Source organism: Gallinula chloropus (assembly GCF_964237585.1).
Source record: "Gallinula chloropus genome assembly, chromosome: 2".
NCBI lineage: Eukaryota > Metazoa > Chordata > Aves > Gruiformes > Rallidae > Gallinula > Gallinula chloropus.
In genome coordinates, this window is record NC_140086.1 from 77,820,336 (window position 1) to 77,839,652 (window position 19,317).

Genomic DNA, 19,317 nt, shown 5'->3' on the forward strand with positions numbered 1-19,317 from the left:
ACTGAGCAGGGTGTTCATGCTTACATAGCAATAAAGGTACCTTTAGAGGCATGTCATCAAGCTCAGATCAACACATGTTCCAGAAATAACAAATACCATAATGGACATGGTCATGAAGGAAAAAAGGTCTTGTTACCCTAGCCAAACTTAAACTTTTTTGGACTGAAGTTCTTTTTCATAGTTGTTTTCTATGGAGTATTTCCCATTTCTTTTTACAGGGAGGACAGAGGAAGCTGTTGCACACATCAGCCACAGAAATTAAAATATTTTAGAAAAGAAAAATGTGATGGTAGAACCATAAAAGGTGTTAGGAATCTCAAAAATGCATACTGTCATAGCTGCCATTTTCTATGTAAATCTGTCTAAACTTTAATTGAAACTGTTCTACTTAAAAGGAATATAAAAGTCATTGTCACACCAAGTACGTGAGAAGAAATTTCACAGGAATTCCCCGTACAGCAAGTTTACCACTATATAGAAAGAAAACTGTGACAACACATCACTGCTACAAAAATACTTTGCTGAAGGGCGAATTTTGATATCAGGTTCTATTATTTAGGTCTTAGTTCAGCTCGTAATTCAGACACATCCTTAACAGTTGGCACATGAGTTGCCTCAGGTGGGTTCAACACCACCAGTCATGTTCCTCTGGCTGGGCAAAAGCCTAGCAAGAATCTGGGATATCTGCTGTGATATCCTCTTATCAACAGGAATTTTGAACTCCTCACACAAAAAGATCACAAAAAATTAGTATTATTCAGTGGACAGGTCAAGCAGACCCTAAGCATGCTCCTGATCCCTTTGGGTAGATCCTGATTCCAATAAACAACACAGGAATTGTTTAAGTGCTCTGCTGAATCATGGCCTAAACAACAAGAGGAAGGGAGGAGGGAAGGGAGAGGAGGGAGAAAGGGTTCACTAATGTTGGACGCTCTAGTCTAAAAAGCTTCAGAAAGCTTTAGAAAAGTAGGCAATACATCCCATTTTTTTATCTTCTTCGAAAAATCCACAGTATTCTAAGTCTGAAAACACACTCTCAGGTGGACTGTTTAAATTAAATGTATCTTGGCTTGTTTCCAAAGATGGTTTACATATTATAAAGCAAGGAATATATCAAACCCCTGAATAAAAGCAAATGAAGGGGCGAAATCCTCATTTTATCTGTTACCCTTTTTCAGAGAGGAAGGTGAGACAGCTGCCTAGTACTCTATTGCTTTATATACTTGCCTTCCCCCTTCCAGCTTGTGAGCCTGAAGCTTACAAAGGCTGATGTCCTAGTGGGATGGGTTAGATCAACAACAATCAGTTTTCTTTTTCCCTAAATAGTTAGCAACCAAAATCAAACTGTCTTCTCTCAAATGTGATAGCTACCTAAGGGCTTTCAATCTATGGCTAACAGGAGGAAGCACAGACTGTACAATGCATAAATTGCTCTCATCATTTAACTGCCTTTCTCAGAGATTAATCAATTCTTTTATTGAAAAAGTAATTTGTGAATAAGGATCAAAAATGACTATGAGGAGAGCGTGCAGTTAAAATTGTCAGCAATACCTGCAACAGAGTTCTCTTTTCCAGTGCACAAACACCCTTTGTTTTAACTTTCATGTAAATAATTTTTTATTACTATTTCTAAGATGCTTGCAGCAACGTATGCAACCAGTGTGGTTCTGCCTGTGTCAGCAGACCACATACTCCTTAGCATGAAAAAGCCTAGAAGGGAAAGCTGCTATAGCTGGGTAGTCCCATGGAGTGCTGTGTGCTGAGGGTGAGGATAACGAAGCACTAGGAAGCCAGCATTGGTGGTTCTGACAAATAAGCAACAGCAGATCCTGATCTCAGTTTACCTTTACATACCAGGCTAAAGGATGCTGGTACAGGCACAGATTTATGTGCACACTGCGTGTCCCTGATGAGCGGTATCTCTGAGAGGGCCAGGGGAGGCAGCTGGGGCTGCTAACAGCTTCACTCATTCAATTTTAATTGACTCCTGTGTGTCTGTAAGATCCCTCAGAGCTGCCTGCCTTCTGTTTTAACTTGTGCCAAGAGCTGAACTGGTCCCATTAACCACAGGGAACAAGCAAGCAAGAAGTACCAGTCGGCTATGGGCACAGAACAAAGTCTGTATTTCTGTTTGAATTACATTTTTGATACAATCTGCACTGAATTTCAAGATCACAGGCCAACAATCGCGGTTCAAGCTGCAAACCCAGTGATATTAAACTCTATTCAGACGATTACACATTAAGCCAGGCTTTGATTCAGAATCCTTTAGCGTAATTTTCACCTTCTGTGTTTGTATTTGGAGTCTGAATATCTCTCTTTGAACACCCTAAGGAAATGTCCATATGCTTCAGTGGGATCAAGACTACACCAACAGCTGTTTACTGAAAAACTACTGATACAGTCTTTGAATGGTATGCAAGCATCCAAAATATTCAAAACCAACCAACCAAGAAAAAGACTGTAATATTTCACACAGTTTCTACTTCCTCTAATGGTAACAAATGACTTAAGAGAAAGCTTCAGTAAGATGGGTCCAGATGTATCCACATGACTTCTTTTGTAACTCTTTTTAAAGTACATACAGATTGTTGGTGAGGATAAAAGGCAGAAAGCACCACTACTGAAAAAAAAGAAAAAAGTTTACAAATCTTACCTCTGCTTTTATTTTATTGTCTCCAAAACAGAGGTGTTGTAAGTAGGCTGCAGCATTGGACTGTACTGAGGGAAACTGATGCTGTAACATCTGTATAACTTCTGGAAGCTCTGGATCTCGCCATCCAAACTCTCTGTGTGAAAACAAACCAGAAAGATTCATTTAAAATTCTCGTATGAGCAGATAGATGTGGCAAAGTTGAGCCAACAAAGAAGAAAGACATGGCTAAGTAAAATCTTGATTATTTTCCTCCCATTATTTTCAAAGCAAACATTCAATCAAATATGAAGCTATTTTTCATTTTAAACTGTATCTCTTGGAGAAGGAAAAAGAGAGGTTATATACAGCACAATTATAGTAAATAACTTTCTGGAATTAGATCTCTAATCGATAAAGTTTCCTAAATTAAAATGGATATAAGAAAGGAAAGAAGATACCCGCTCATATAATTATACATTCTTTATTAAAATTAAAATGTAGAGGCTAGAATCAGAACTGCAAATGGTTTGCCATGAAATGGTAGTTTGTCAAAATGTCCTTTCCCCTTACTACATCCTTTATTTGATATAAATTGCCGTGTTATAAAGGAAGGTGTATTGTTTCCCCACACAGTCCACGCGTAATGTAAAACTGTAATACAATTCTGGCCCAGCTCGGGCAGAGGTCTGGACCAGATGACCTCCAGAGGTCCCTGCCAACCTCTTCTGTGAGTCTGCAATTTCACCATTGTACAACACACATTTACACATCAGTTTACCTTAAAATCTTAATTCATACTTCTCAATCTAAAGCAGATAGACAAATACAGAGACTCAGTCTCTGCTCTTTTCTTTAACCCAACAAAGTGTGAAACACCACTGGCACCAAATGAAACAACGGGATCCAAGTGTGTTGAACAAATCTCAGCAGGTTTTCTGCAGCTTCCAGAGCTGAACTTAAAATCAGTCTGTCACTTCAGGTTAATTTTTCCCCTCTGTGTTTAAGGGTAAAATCATTCATAAAAACAGCTTTGGACTCTGCATCCCAAGAGGCAGAGATGCACACAGCTACCTGCATAAGATACTTAATTCTCACATGCCTTTTCCCTAAGAGCTCATTTTATGTGTCATAAATATTTCCACCATTTTCCAACTAACGCTACAGGTACAAGGTAACAGAGGGATATTTGGGGAAAGAGGTGTCGTGTGAAAAAGGCTGTAGGTTCTCTGCAGGTTCTCTGTTGCAGTTACCATGATAACCTGGAAGTTCATTACCAGAAAACCCCACAAGAGCTGTGCAGAGTCCAGCTATAATATTTGAAAAAAGATTTCTGATCCTGAGTTTCCTTCCCAAATTATGTGGACTCTGCTGCACTGAGGCTAAGGGTAAGTACGTCACTGGGAATATTCACCTGTGTTTGAGTAATGCTTACAGTAGTTCTGCAGCCTGTCTCAAGTAAAACCAGGCATCTCACTCTGCAAGCACAAGAGTTCTCCAAGACATGTAATTGAAACAAGACTCATTGTACAATACTAATGAATTACTACAGGACAGAGGCATTGCCTCTTCTCTTCTCATACAGGATGTTTTTAAGACTGACAAATCGTTACAGTTGTAACTTTATGAAGAACCAGAATATAGACAGATGTGAAAAAATACATTCTGAATTTCATTGGCTATTTCTGACAAAACAGATGTTAACACATGAACATTAAATTTCACATTAAGTGTTTAACAAAGAAGCCATGAAGATGTAATAACAGATCACATATGGACTATTCCAGTAGATACTGAGATGATACAGGCTCTGGGGAAGCTTGTACAAGAGACCTTTTCCATAGATTCAGAAATATCTTAACATTGTATTGATACCTTGAAAAGCCAGACAACATAGTAAGAGATTACTGCGGAAGGGGAGAGGCTTCAGCCAAGTAACTATACTTTGAAGTGCTGGAAATTCTATCATCAAATTCTCTCCCAGAGGAAATTTCCTCCTTCATAGTATTACTTGAACCAAACTAACCAGAAGTCTGCAAAATGCTGTAGTACAGCATGGACCCTGACAACCAGCTCAGGTTCTTCTTCCTCTTGTCCTGGAATCCAGAGCAGAAGAGGCAATGAGGGGGCAAAAGGAAAAGAACCCTTCATCAATTGTTCTGAAGGACATGCAGTCTTGCCATGGTTTTTATATATGTAAACAAGGTTGTGCCTACTTTTCTCCTCTGATCTCCCAGAAGAAGAGTTAGCAAATAACTGGTGTAAGAATACATGTTGGAAATGGTTGTATGAACATTGGTCGCAAGTAGAAAATTAATTCAGAAAAAAAAACTCTTTAGCATTGAATATTGAGTTTGCCATGTAACCAGTTTTAGGAGAGATAATGAACAAAGCAGGGGAAAAAAGTTTCAAAATTTAGCCCTAGTATGCACTGTCATTTCAAGCAGATGGTCTCTAAGATGATTATATTTTTAGTAGCTTCTAAATGAAATACAGTAGCTATATAAAACAAACAAAAACTTCTGTCAACATTGAAGGCTGCTTGAATAATTGTGATAATTTTAGCAGCCTTCGGGGCAAGGAGGACTAGTTTCCAGGGGTTTAAATTTTTCATTTGTTACTCTCTTATAGGTGGAAAGAAAAAAAACAAGTGAGCTAGAGAAAGAGATTTGGTTTTTAAGAACAACAAGTTTGCAGCTCTATTAACATTTGCTTGAAAAACTGTTTGGTTTTTCTTTTTTTAATTTGGCTGAATTATGAAAAGTTAGGAAGGCTACTTAATGAAGTCAACTGGCAGAGGTCTGGAGAAGGGCTGGAATTTTTTGAGGACAAAGGAACAAAACTATCTGGAAGATTTTGCATAGGTGCGGGGGAACTTTCAGGACATGACTGCAAGTATACCTTCATGACAAAAATTTATGTTAAATACATATTAAAATAGAGAGTCAAAGTAGTGGGGAAGGAAGGTATGTTGTATCTGGAGCTGGAATAAACGGGGTTCTACCGAGAAATGAGATAGCAAAATACCTTTTACAGCCTACCAACAAAAAGCAGTAATGGGGTCAGTACTTGATGATCAACGTAAGGGTCAGATTAAAGGAAGGGAGAAGGATAATGAAAATAAAATCTGATATTGTGCCACATGGAAATTACTTAAACTGACAACACATGAGGATCCAATCCCTAGTAAAATTATAAGGAAGAATCAAGCATAATTTGAAACTGCAGTGAGTATCCTAAACAAACACTAGCTAAGCCTGTGGCTTTCATTAACATCCCCATGCATACAAAATCTGAGCAAGGCGATGCACACAGGCTGGAAAAACAAGCTGGAAGGCTGGAGTAAATTTGAAGAGGTGTGTGGTATGCAATTTTCCAGAAGGTTATCAAACAGTATCTGTGCAGTTGATCCAAAAATGACAAGTAAGATAGCATCTGGTCATTCAAGATCTCCTACTATTGCCTCTGTTTCCTTTGGAATACCAATGCTAAGATGTTCAGGTCAGCTAAAGGTCTCTGGTGGTGGTGTGGGTCTTTCCACAAGTCAATCACAGCTGTGCAAGAACTTCACAGCTTTGGCTGGAGAGCAGCATTTGCCATTCAGTCCAAATATTTCAATAGATTGTAAAAAAGTGTCCTCATCTGAGGAGACTGACCAAAGCACGCCAAGGTGTTCCACCTTCTTTCTTTGATGGAAACCATGCTCTCAGGATGTAGGATTGATATAATTCTGAATCCTACAGAAAGTTTTAGCTTGAAGTGGTGACTAAGGCAGATGTTCTATGGATTACAGCAGGCTACCGTTCCAGGGGGGCAAGCGGACCCAAAGAGGAATGCTGAGCTATATGTAAGGTAGCAGTATGTATGCCTAGACTGTCACAGTAGCCTACATTTTATCTGTAAACAACTGAAGAGAATCAACAAGGAGTTGGACATGAGACATGATGACTCTAAAATTGAGTAGCAGAAGCAGTAGCACTGAGAAATCCCGTCTGACTTGGGTACAGCAAGTATTGCCTTGAAACTAATTCCTGCTCCTGCCCTCACATCACATACATGTGTCAGAACATAAAGGAGATGCAGCCTTACAGGAGATTGTTAGCAACACAGCTGAGAGCTCTGGCTACGTGGGGTCACTTACAGGTGCTGCTCAACACAGAGCATGTACTGCATCTCAATATTTGCTTGAATTATGGCAGGATTTTCTTTTTCTGGTACTGTAAATGCTGATGACACACAAAAAAGCCAAACAAAAATCCCCGTTACATCTATATCCACCCTGATTGTAAAATAGGCTACAACAGAAGTTTTGAAAGCACAGGTCTCCAGCTGGTAACTAAGGATACCGACCACTCCTACCCAGCACTGGGGAAGGAGGCATGATGGGTCCCTCCACTCCCACCCACTGGTCACAGTGAATCTCACGAGAGCTTGGGTCCTTGTTTCTGATTTACGTTATCAGAGCAGATCACATCTGATCAAGCAGTTGGCAGAGGCAAGCACTGACACCCAGAGCTATTCCCGTCTCAGCAGCGTTCCCCACGGGCAGCGCTCTGAGGACGCCTGCTATGAAGAACCATATGCTCGACAAAGACTGATCTACTGCCGACTGTTTATCAAAGAAAGAGGATGCAGAGTTTTTAGTATGTTGATTACAAAACTGTATGTTGAAACCAGACCTGTCCGCATGCGCCCGCCTGCCTCAATACGCATGCGTATGGGTGAGACAGCCTTAGACCGGTGAAAGACAGGTTTTCATAGACAATGTGGTGCTCAGAGGGAAAGACAACACAATCTGATGATCTTTCCTAGATTTCTGACTCATACAGTGCAGCATTACTAATGCCACTGTCTATGACAGTCTAAGACTTTTTGCTGAACTTATGCCTACAGAGACATACCCTTCCTTTTGCCCCCTCCTCCTCTAGCTGAAGAAATAAAACCTGAAAAATCTGGTTTGCTTCTTTTTCTGAAAGGACTGCTGCAAGAATGATTTTCTGGTAGTGCTAGGGAAAAACAAACTACATGTAGCTCAGGATCAAACACAAGGAGAACAATTCAAGAGGCAAGAGAAGATCAAAGAAAGAACTTCCTCCCAGGCTTAAAGGGAGAAATTTACTTCTATTAAAAATATTTTATGGGGAATGTATCAGTACTACAGGAATGTATCTCTAAGGACTTTATCTTGGTACAAGAAGACCAAAGACAAGATGTTAAACTTAATTAGTAAGAAAAAAATTGAAAAAAAAACCCAACCCTAAACACAATCCACAAATAAGTATTGTTCCCTCATTTTCTTTCTGTGAGTCTATGATAGTTGGTTCAAACATACTTCACTATATGAAGCACATACATATACACAGCTTGTCAGCCTGGTCTGAACGAACAGCTACAGTTTAAAAGAAGGCAGAACTACTGTATTTGCTTTGAAAATGTAACTCACAAATATAGCCTACTTTTAGCATGCAACTTTAGGAACTAAAATAAAGAAAAGTCAATCTCTTTGGAGACTCTCTCTTTCCACTTTGGAATCTCTTTCCACTGTGGAAAACCCTCAATACTCTTCACCATATTGCCTTTTCTGGTCAAACTTGGCCAAAGAAGTGTACAAAGAGCAACTGATCATGTTCAGCCCCAGGCTGATACGAACAACACATATCTATGAAATGTAGTAACAGCAGGTTTGGGTCTAATATAAACCCCTTACTGCAGTAGTGAGCCCTTAGCATCAAAGAGCTCCCTGTACTTTTGTCCTTTCAAGAAAGATAAACCAAACACAAACTACTGGAAAAGTTAGGAACAAAATAATCTGATACAGTTTAGGCTAAATTTGGAAGCACCAGAAGTTAAGGACAGAAGAGGCACCATCTTCTATGAACAAAAATCTTAGTTGTAATGGGACAAAGAAATCCATCTACATTATTGAGTCTTCCAGTGTGAAAACTGCAGCCTGCACAGGGTGCTCTGCAAAAAAAATGCATCCAAGTGTCACGCAATCAGAGCAAAGGTACACACCTCACCAAACCTTCATTTCTTGAATCTCACAGATCTTCCTTTAAAGGAGTTCTTAACACTTTCTGAAAAGCTGCTGCTGTTGGGAGAGCAGTGTGCTTGCTGAGAGGCTTTGTAACATTAAAAAAACATCACAACAACCTCTTCATCACTGGGCTGCTTAACTTTTTTGTTAATATGCACACAACTGTAAATTTGACTTGCAGGCAAAAAAATTATACAGATGGTACAATGGAATCAGAAAGAGGAAGAAGCATTTCACTACAGAGTCTAACGACCCTTGAGGTGCAGGAAAAGTTGATTTCAGATCTGGTCAACACTTGAGAAGGTCAACATCAAAAAGCTGTACTTGGCCCAACAGCTACTGATTTTCATTTGAGTAACACACTGTATCTAGTTACCCAGGTATACTGAGACCTGTTTGGATAAACGGTGTTAGGATGCTGCCTGCTGTACCTGGACCCTCTTCACCACATGAACAGCTTCACTGATGCAAATTGCCAACACTTTGAGTCCTGGCAATGTATCGTTTAAATATTTAAGTGTGCAATACACAAGCAGTCAACAACATTTGGCTGCACTTGAATATATACTTTATTGTCAGTTAAGCACATAGCTTACATCTTCCCTAGAATTCAAATTTAGCACAGCTGAATGTGAAGCAGATGTATGAACTTTTGGCAATCCTGCCAAAACCCTGGATGTTGCTCTCTGGTTAGGACATTTTCCTCGCTGTACACTTCCACGTGACCTCAACTAGACCCACCATGCAGTAGTGCTTACACAGATTCAGCACAAACGTGTTTTTTTACAAGGCATTTGCGTCTGCTAACGATGTGCAGAGGAGCCTGCACTGTGGCAGGTGCACAGGATTCCTGTCCAGCTCTGCCAAGTAGCAGTGGAGATGCTCAGCATGTCACGGGTCTTTAACAGAACCAGAAACCCGAGGTCTCTGGGCTAATCCAGCACTTCAAAAAAATCACTTCTCCAATACAGCAAGGGGCTAAAACTGCTTTGTACAATGGAAAATAGACCCTCCTGTGGCTCTGCCTTTGTATCCTTTATATGTTCTCTGATAAGGCATCACTTTTCTGTTTTCACATTACTACCTGTGATTTAGATTTTAAAATAAGGAAAGCCTAAGAAGTGAGCTTGTGAAGTGGCAAGATGAGAACTACTTCAACATAACGAAAAACAGTCTGGAGCTGAACTGCCTGTAGATTTCTTGAATATTTTCCTCTTAAGGACTAAGGATTTTTGAAAACAGGAAAAGATTTTGAAGATGAGTAAAGAGAGTAAAGGAGTAAAGATTATCTACTGACACTGGCCCATGTGGTATTATTTACAGCTTGAGGTTACTGCCTCCAATACAAAATTATTATATTCCGTGTTATCTGCTCAAGACTACCCTGAATTCATTTTAAAAGTCTTTTTAATTGAAATGTATTTTTATGAACCTTTATGAAATAATGTTTCATGCCATCAGTACTGCACTATAAACATTTAATTCCCTCACTGTCAGTGAGGGAGCTTTTAAGGAAGAAGTTGCCTATGTCCTGAGGTAGCCGTACCCTGCTGTAGCTGCTATAATGTCATCTCTCCTCTAGGCTGCGGGGCTGGGAGCAGAGAAAAACAAGGGACTTCAGTGCTTTTGGATATCTTTAATTTTGCCATTTGTTGTTGTTTGGTTTGTTTAGTGGCTTGTTGTTTGTTTTGGGTTTTTTTTTTCTTTGTTAAAAAGTGGTGTTTGTCTTTTGGGGCTGCTGAGCTGAAACAGTCTGGAAAATCTTGTTTTATCTCTTTCTCTGCAGGCATTTGCATATACAGGGCCTGCTGCTGCAAAGGCAAGTAGGAGACAAATTAGGTAAGCTACTTCAAGCTGCCTAATTTATCCACTTTCTCCCTGCAACACGTAACATTTTTCTGACCCCCTTACTACAGAAGGGTCCTACAGTAGCTTAATACACTGGAGTTGTGAAAATATGCCAAGTTATCCCTTCCCCAGGGGATCAGCTTATGCTCCCTTCTCTCTGCGTACAGGAGTTCACTCTTCTCAGGAAGATTTCAGAAGACTGTGAAATGTTGCTCGGCAGCGGAACAGCTGTTACAGATGTGGTTATGCCTTCCTCATAGATCAGAAAGGTGGAAACGTAGACAGGAGATTAAAACAGTAGACAGACCTAAGGGATTCCAGCCTTGACTGTGTCATTGACTTACTTTGTCAGGCTCAGTCATTTACTTTAATGTCTTTCTCTGAGCTTTGATAGATTCTTTGTCTCTGGAGACCTGTAAATCAAAATTGTCTCCTTTTCTAGAACTAGTGTTCCCATTCAGAGGCTCTTAAACCTCTCTCTATTTCAACAACAGTGGAAAAAAGCTTTTGAGATCCTGCTCCTACCTGGCCATGTAGAAACATATGCTTTCCAAAGAACAAACGTTACTCCACAAAACCCTGATTTTCCTATGGAAACGGGAAGAGCACTTCAGAGAGGAAGATATTTACTTTCTTTCCACATACACATTAAGTCACCTAATCATTGCAGATATATATATACACACATGAACAAAAAAGCAGCAGGAACAATTTAGCATTAGCCTAAGAGCACCAATATTAACAATTCAAATCATGCTCATCTGCAGGAGAGGAAGCTTGCAAACTCAACACTCCCTGAAAGTCTCAGAGCATCCATATTATTTTTTGAAGTAACCACAACCATAAAGACCTCCCAAAAGGTTTTGGGGCACTCCACCTCTCTTCAGTCTAAGCCTTTAGTGTCATGTTATGAAGCACAACGAGTTTCACAATAACTAGTGTGACAACACGGATCATCTCTCCCCGCTGCTCTCTTTGCTTGATCCAAGCTTCTGGCCCCAGATCTCCTGAGTCACAGGGCAGTGAAAGCAGAACTGCTTCTACTCTTTTCCACCAGGGATGGAAAATCAAGTTTTTTCAGGTTTAGGGATATAAAAAAAGCAATGAAACTGGATGTTTCCCTCCTAACTGCAAATAAAAAGCCCGGGCAGATCGCCACCTGGGTAACCCGCAGACTGCAATGGGAAAGGAGGGAGCACTACAACCAGAAAACGGGTATTTTCTCTGGGTGGAAATATCAGAGAATGGGACATGCCAAAAGTGCACACAGTTTAGCACAGGCCTGGGGTGGGGGCAAGGAAAGGGTGTTCATCTGAAGTATTAGAAAGCATTAATCCTCAGTACCTCCAGCTATCTCATTTCTTAGCAATCACTCCATCAACTGCATTATTGGCTTGCTTTGTCACTGCATGGCAGCAATGCTCACCTTATCTCCGCTCACCTTATCTACCCAACACTTTGCAGCACTCCCTGTCTTTCTGAGCACAGGAAACTCTTCAAAGTAGATGTTCTTTTGATGCTTAAATAATGAATATTAAACAATAAAACTTAAAGGCGACTCAAAATATCATATAAATTGATAAGCCCCAGCATTTGCCCCAAAACAACTCAAACACTAAGTCTGGAAAACAAAGTTAAAGCCACACATAAATTTCTAATACTGAATTAAAAATAAATAAATAAATAGATAAATAAATAAAAATCAAACAACAAGCAGTTCTCATTTTCTTTTCTTACAGCTTGCCTCCTCTTCAATATTTTAGAGAAGCAGAGAAACTAATTCTGTTCATTAAACTTGCAAGCTGTACAATTCTACAAATGCACTTGAATTTGATCTTCTTGTCAGAGGGAAATACAGACTAATGGCTTTTCTTTGCTGCCTCTATTTCAGTTTTCATTAAGTTTTCATTTAAGCATGACGAAATGGGTCTCCTGCATGCTAGCTCCATGTATCCCAATGTGTAAGCACCAAAACAATGTAATAATGCAAGATACACTTGACACTCAGGAGAAGAAAGTTCATAGGATCAGTCACAGAAGAGTCAAATTGTTAAAAAATTGCTCAAATTGAAAAGTGCTGGATGGAAGGAAAAACATCTGCCAGTGATGAGTAGTGACACTCAAATAGTATTGCTACTTCCCATTGCTTCCCTTTCATCTACTTCAAAGCACAGCAGAAATTCTAGGGAACTCTCCTAATGCAGTACATAGATATCATCATCTTCATGTCAGGCACGGGTAAAGAGAGACAGTGCTCACACACCTCTCACAGGGAAAAATAACAAAAAATCCCCTTGCAGAAGTTAGAAGAGACACTATTAAATCCTCAGCCCTAGTTTTCAACTCTCTGAACTGAATACACTGATTCACTGTTAGCTGACTGCAAAAGGTTTTCAAGAACATAAAAATGCAGAGGATCTGGATAGTATTTCAGGGGAGTGGAGGACAAGAAGAGACCTTCTGGGCCATCAAAGCTGACGCTGGGCTACAAGTCTCCTGCAATTTGGCACGTCTACTGCAGCATGCATTGCTCAAGCGAAAGATGGCCTCGTGCAGGGAGACTTTAACCAGTCTCAGCTTTTGTTGACCTTAACAACAGTTGGTTTAAAAATGGGGGAAAACAAAGAAAAAAGAATTGTCCCTCATCTCCATTCTGAAGGGATGCTTTTCTGTTGCTGTTTCTAACAGGGCATTTCAATCTTGTCCTATTCTACTCAAAGCACCAACAAACACAATACGTATCCCACTTTCCCAAGTGCTAAATCAGAAACCAAGGCCGTACAGGGCTGCACTTGCAGGGGGGACCACGTGGAGAGATGATGGTTCCTAGCTGGGTATCCAGCACGCCAACATTTCTGTTCTCTGTTGGGGCCACAGGATAATGGAGAGTGTCTCCACAATGACACAAAAAGCCTGGAGAAGAATGATGAGCTCATCAATGGACAAATAGGATGAACACAAAGTACTACCAGTGCTCTACAACATCAGGAAAATCCATAACCCTCAATTGATGTGGCAGCAGTGAAACCAGACCAAGAAGAGTGTGTCTTAGAAAGTGTAACGCAAAAGCTGAATGAGAGAAAAATTGCTTTACATGGGCAATATGCAGAGTTTAGTGTTGAAGCAGGCTGTAGATTTTAAATAAACATAAAATAAGCATCTCACACATATATTTGATAGTTTTACCTGAGTAAAATGCAACTCAAAGAAAAACCCTCTTTGAAGAGGGAAAACCAGCTCCCCTCTCAGTTGCCATCCTATCAGGTCACACCTGGGACACGACTTCTCCATCCTTTACAAACAGACCAAGGCTGCTGACTGTTTGGCACAGCTCTTCTGCAGAAGTGTTTCTAGCTGACCTGTGAACCACTGTATATATCTAATAAATCCACTGCAGAAAATAATTATGCTGTTGATTCAGGCCAATTGCTCTTATTAACGAATGGAAGATATCTTGCTGAGGATCTGTCATTTAGAAATAAGAATCAGTACCTTAAAGAGGTCTTTGAAACTGGAATATATTATGGGAAACCATGTGCCACAAGCTATCAAAAATCTTTCCTCAGCCTGTGGAAGTACAGCTACCTACAGGAGAAGGATGAGTTACTCCAATGATACTTAGTTGCACTGTACTTATTTCCATGCCTGTTCTCATTTCATCTGATATACTGCATTACAGTGCCCATCACCTCACTGGTCTCAGAGTTTAGGTGATGTGTGATGCTCTACAATATATTCTGCCATCCATGAAAATTACAGACTGTGACTTGCACCTTTCCCTTGGTACCTCAGAGCTAATTCCTTTTCAGATGCTGGGTAAGCTTCTCCCTCCTCAAACTTCCATTTTTAGGCTGAAAGGACAATGTGACTCCCTCTGATTTTGAAACTGCCCTCTGCTCAGCTGACAATGTTGACTCCAGCTACAAAAACACACAGTGTTTACAGCCTATAGCTCTAACATGAATGATTGCCTCAGACTACAGTGACTGAGCTCAGATCAGGGTTACATACAAGTAAGCAACTGACATGATAGTTGTTTATTAAATACATTGCCGATATGTTTATAATTCAAAGTAGCTTAAAATATAGTTAAAGACCAGCACTGATTATGCAGTATGTGCAAGTCACGTTGCATGTGTACCCTATATGAATCTATTTGCTTTTGAGTAGATTATCACTTGAGAAATTAGATTTTTCTCTAAAACGCTCCCATAAAAGAACAGTGGATTCATTTGCTAGACTGAGGAAAACTCTAGAACAAGGGCTGGACAGCATAGCCTGTTCTATAGAGGACATGAGAATGACTGCACTGAATGGATGCAAGAGCTCTCTGTCTAGGCTGGCCTTCAACCACCCATCATACATAAAAAGCCTTTAATTTCCCGTCCCTTCTCAAAAATATGTTTCTTACTTTACATGCTTGGTCATCTTAGGATGAGTACGTATGATTCTGAAATTTTTATTTCAAATTGCTGCTGCAAATTTCCAATTCAAGTTCGAGCCCAACAAAGTTCAGAGGTTTCCAGCTGTGTCGTTTGTGCAAGGGGAGGTGAGGAGTGGGAAAAGTCTTGAGATTTTTTAGGTCTGTGTCATTACTTGCTCTTCAGAAGTTTTCTTCTAATGGCAAATATGAAATCACACAGAAGCTGGTGTTCTTGATATAACTTGATAAAAATGAAACTGATAGGCAGTTTCATTAAAACTCAGTGTGGAAAAGCTGTGGAACTGTTCTGCAGCAGAGGATATTATATTTGGCATTACTTATTTATTAGTAGAAAAATCACTATATAGTTTATTGAATTTTTGGTTTTGCTTTTCATAAAAATATCTTGCTCTTCTATGCTTTTTCATTTGGGCATAAAGAAAGGTGCAGCAAAAGTATAAAGGTAGAGCAAAGCTCTCTAAGCCATGCTGCAGATGCAGTTCAGAGCATTTTAACCACTATTTTAATTTATACTGGGGTCTCTTTCACTTCCAAATCCATGGAAGAAATATTACACTCACATAGGGATTTACATGGACCAATGAGATTCGTATACCAGCACTTCCCAGAAGCTGATACTAATTTATATCGAGGAGAATGTTTTACTGCCGCCTTTTCACACTCGTGAATGTCTAAGACACACAGCAGACACAAGTAGTTTTGGAACACAACAATTTACATGTTTGTTGGAAAATTCCTCAAGACTTTCAGATGGGGGGGTGTCAAATAACTGTGTGTTCTTTGGTTTTCAGTATTTTATTGTGACTATGAACCTGCAATATTACAAGTGGTATTTAGTGCATGTGTGTCGAGCGTGTGAGTGCTTAGTTTTTCCTCCCTTAAAACAGAAGTTTCAGCTTGATGATGAATATAAAAATTAGATATGCACAGCTAATGAAGTCTCTACTTTCATTTGCAACATCATGAGATCCAAAATATTTTACCTTTTGTGGAGAGCACAAGATGCCCTGATTTTGTAATCACTTCGCTATTAATTACAGATACGTAACTGTCAAACTGACAATGATACATGTTACTTGTACAATACATGTTTCAAATAGAAGTATGGTATGTTAATCAGTCACTTGTGCCCATTGTAATTCCAGAATAGGAAAAGTGAGAAAAATCAGCAAAACAATAATTAAAGCAAGATCCAGAGTGTGTTTCCCATTGGCTTCGCAATATATTCATGTCTCAAGCTTTTGTATAACTGATTACATCTTTTTTTTAAACTTCTACGAGTAAATAGCAAAACTAATTAGCTGCACACTATTAAGTTAATGCACATTTATCTACAACAATTCAATTCTGACTGTGAAATAATCTTTCTAGCCCATAATTACACTCCAGCTTAATTAGCATAATCTCTGCAGCACATTCTTCAATAAAGAAACTGACATAAGGGTTGGACTTAAATACCTAGGATATTCTAGACAAGTAGAAAAAGGGAGAGAGGCAGAGCTGCATTAAACACCTATTATATTATCAAGGTAGTACAGGTAAAACAGAATATGAATTCAACACTAACTGAACTTTCACATTTATCTGAAGATGCTTTTGCAGAAGATAAGCAAAAAATCTTAACGGGCTTGAGATGTCCCACAGTCACTTCACTAGAAGGGGGTCCAACGACCCTTGCAGCTCCGTCATCTGACATCGCTGCATGTCATTCCCTGACCAAGGGCAGCCAGAAGGTTTCTCATTATCCTATTCAGTGTGTTAAGTTTCCTTCAAAAAGAAAATGCATATGGTCTTGCATGTCTTACACTAATTTAAGCATGGGTAGTCAATTCCCACTGAAAAGTCACTGCAGGTGAAAAGACAGATTGGTCCCCAGGCTTGCTCAGCCTCTGGTTTGCTGGTGAGGATTTGCCATCTGGGCCTCTTATGGATACTTTATTCTCTGGTACTCAGGCTGACAACACTGAACTAGTCCAGTTTTCTATGGGCCAATGTGGACAACACGTATGCAGAGATATGTGGACAATGCCACCTAGGTAATACTGCACTTGATGTGAACAATGAGTTTTGGAGAATAGCCTCTGCCTTCCCTCAGCAGCCCTCTGGCTCAGCTTGTTCCTCTCCTACCTAAGCCCACAATGCACTGGGGGTCAGCATATCATAGAATCACAGAATCGTAGGGGTTGGAAGGGACCTCGAGAGATCATCGGGTCCAACCCCCCTGCCAAAGCAGCTCCCTAGGACATATCACTCAGATAGGCGTCCAGACAGGTCTTGAATATCTCCAGAGAAGGAGACTCCACCACCCCCCTGGGCAGCCTGTCCCAGGGCTCTGTCACCCTCACTGTGAAAAAGTTCTTCCGCATGTTGGTGCAGAACTTCCTGTGCTCCAACTTGCAGCCATTGCCCCCTGTCCTGTCCCCACAGATATCAGATTTGTATGCATGGACGTAACTTCTACTGCAACACAAACACCCCAAGTCCCTCCTGACAGCGAAGAACTGAAATGAAAAACCATGCTTGTGTCTTCATCTAACTGTTTCTAAATACTGGTAGTTTAAAATGAACTGTTATCTGAAGTGCTCTTGGGTTCTGTGAAAGATTTTCACTAAACATATGTGCTGTTGGCAATGATGTTCTTGCTCTCTCCTGTACTTACAAACGGTATAAAGATAATTTCACCTGCAAAGGATTTGCATTTATTTTGTGAGACAATGAAAGGCACTGACTTTCAGAATCACCAAGGTGGTTGAAAGCCAAAGTCCTATTTTCATGTAACCTCATAAAGGATTTTAATTTAATCGGGCTTCCAAAGGGCCTAAGACTCTCCTGAAAATGCAGACTTCAGGTTTTAAATCACACAGGCACTTTAAATAACTTTACTCACTCTAATTAACTTTTTATTTTCAGGTTAGCAGTATTAAGGAAGACCAGAACCAACACCATCTCTGCATACTAATCAGCCACTGACTCCTGTGGCCAAAATGTGACATGTGAGGAGATGTCCTAAAAATTCGACATGAATTCGGAGTAATGGAAATTGAGAAATCAGATCTTGGGAGAAAAAGAAGCTGGCGATAACTCTTTTAAGTTACTGCTCTCTTAGCAGTGTGTACAACTAGGAAAACTCTTCTTGATTATAATTTAAGATAAGGAAATACATCATAAATGAGGTTATATATTAACTTTTGTTTTTATTCAGACATATAAATGGTGCATCAACTACTGTCTCCAGACTATATAAACACAGCCGATTCCAAAGATTTCAAAAGCACAAGGAAAACTGAAGAAGATGCCCCAGGAAGCTGCTCTGCTGCTCAATCTGCCTTCTCCCCAGGACTGATGCAATCTGATTTTGAGTCAGACCCCCTTTTAGCAGAAGGTGGGCGGGTGAGGAAGCTAGGTCATGGCTAACTAGCTGTGCACCTACAAAAACCTGCTTGGCCTTTCAAACCCAGGGTTGCTTAGGAGGATGCTCTCAGGACAGCTATCTCGTTGCCTGTTCTGAACCAGTACCAGCTTGGTCTGCTTGTGGCCAGTTTTGCAGCTTCTATCACTTTGCAACACCAAGCCAGCAGCAGCTGAGCCTTTTGTTTCAAGCGACCCCTTGAACTGGAGTTAAACACGTCAGAAATTAAAAGCTAGCTTGTCAGAAGCCAAGCAATAACCTTTTCCAGAAGGTTAACTCTTCCTGTTATAGTTAAGACCAGAATAAACAAGCCATAAAACTACTCAATCATTTCCAGGAGACTTTAATTATCTTTTCTAATACAGTTTCATTTTAGCTATCATTTTAAAATCAGGTTAAAAAAAATAATAATAGTAAGGAAGCTGAGATTATCAAAAGATGCTAATGATTTTGGCCGCCAAACTACACAGGCCTGGCTGTATACAAGTCTCCTTTGTCAAACTGTGCACCCAAAATTAGTGCACCTAAAATTACTAGCCAATTTGGAAAATCTTGGTCTGCTATGTTCGCCTTGTTCTTTCTCCTTGACAGCTATTCAGCTCTGCCAATTTTTCTTTCCAGAGCATCAGAGCAGGGAGAAGAAAGAAATTCAGCTTCAGCCTTCAGTCCTGCAGCTTTCAGTCAGGAGATAAAGAGTTATGGCTCGAAGACATGAGATAAAAGCAAAGCAATACACTCGCATCCACAAACTCAATGAATTAAACTAAGAAAAAAAATCCTGTAGGTCAGGCAGAGATCATGCAGAGTAAGCACAGCGAGAGACAAGGAAATGGGAGGCATAAATGTATTGTTATCTTTTCCATGTCATTTCATCTCTCTATACATCTGTTTTGCTACCCATAAAAAAGGCCCTTCTGAAAGGCTCTTCCAAAAGGCTTTTTGAGAGC

General features: G+C 40.0%; 1 protein-coding gene across 1 annotated transcript in view; it reads right to left on the reverse strand.

Moving 5' to 3' along the window:
- The window catches only part of CTNND2 (catenin delta 2), a gene marked incomplete at its 5' end in the record, with an annotated part of 546,420 nt that overhangs the window by 168,544 nt on the left and 358,559 nt on the right, over positions 1-19,317 (reverse strand). The window contains one exon of the mRNA XM_084260131.1: positions 2,657-2,789. Within this exon, the coding sequence (XP_084116257.1) occupies positions 2,657-2,789 (133 nt within the window). The remainder of the gene's footprint in view (positions 1-2,656; positions 2,790-19,317) is intronic.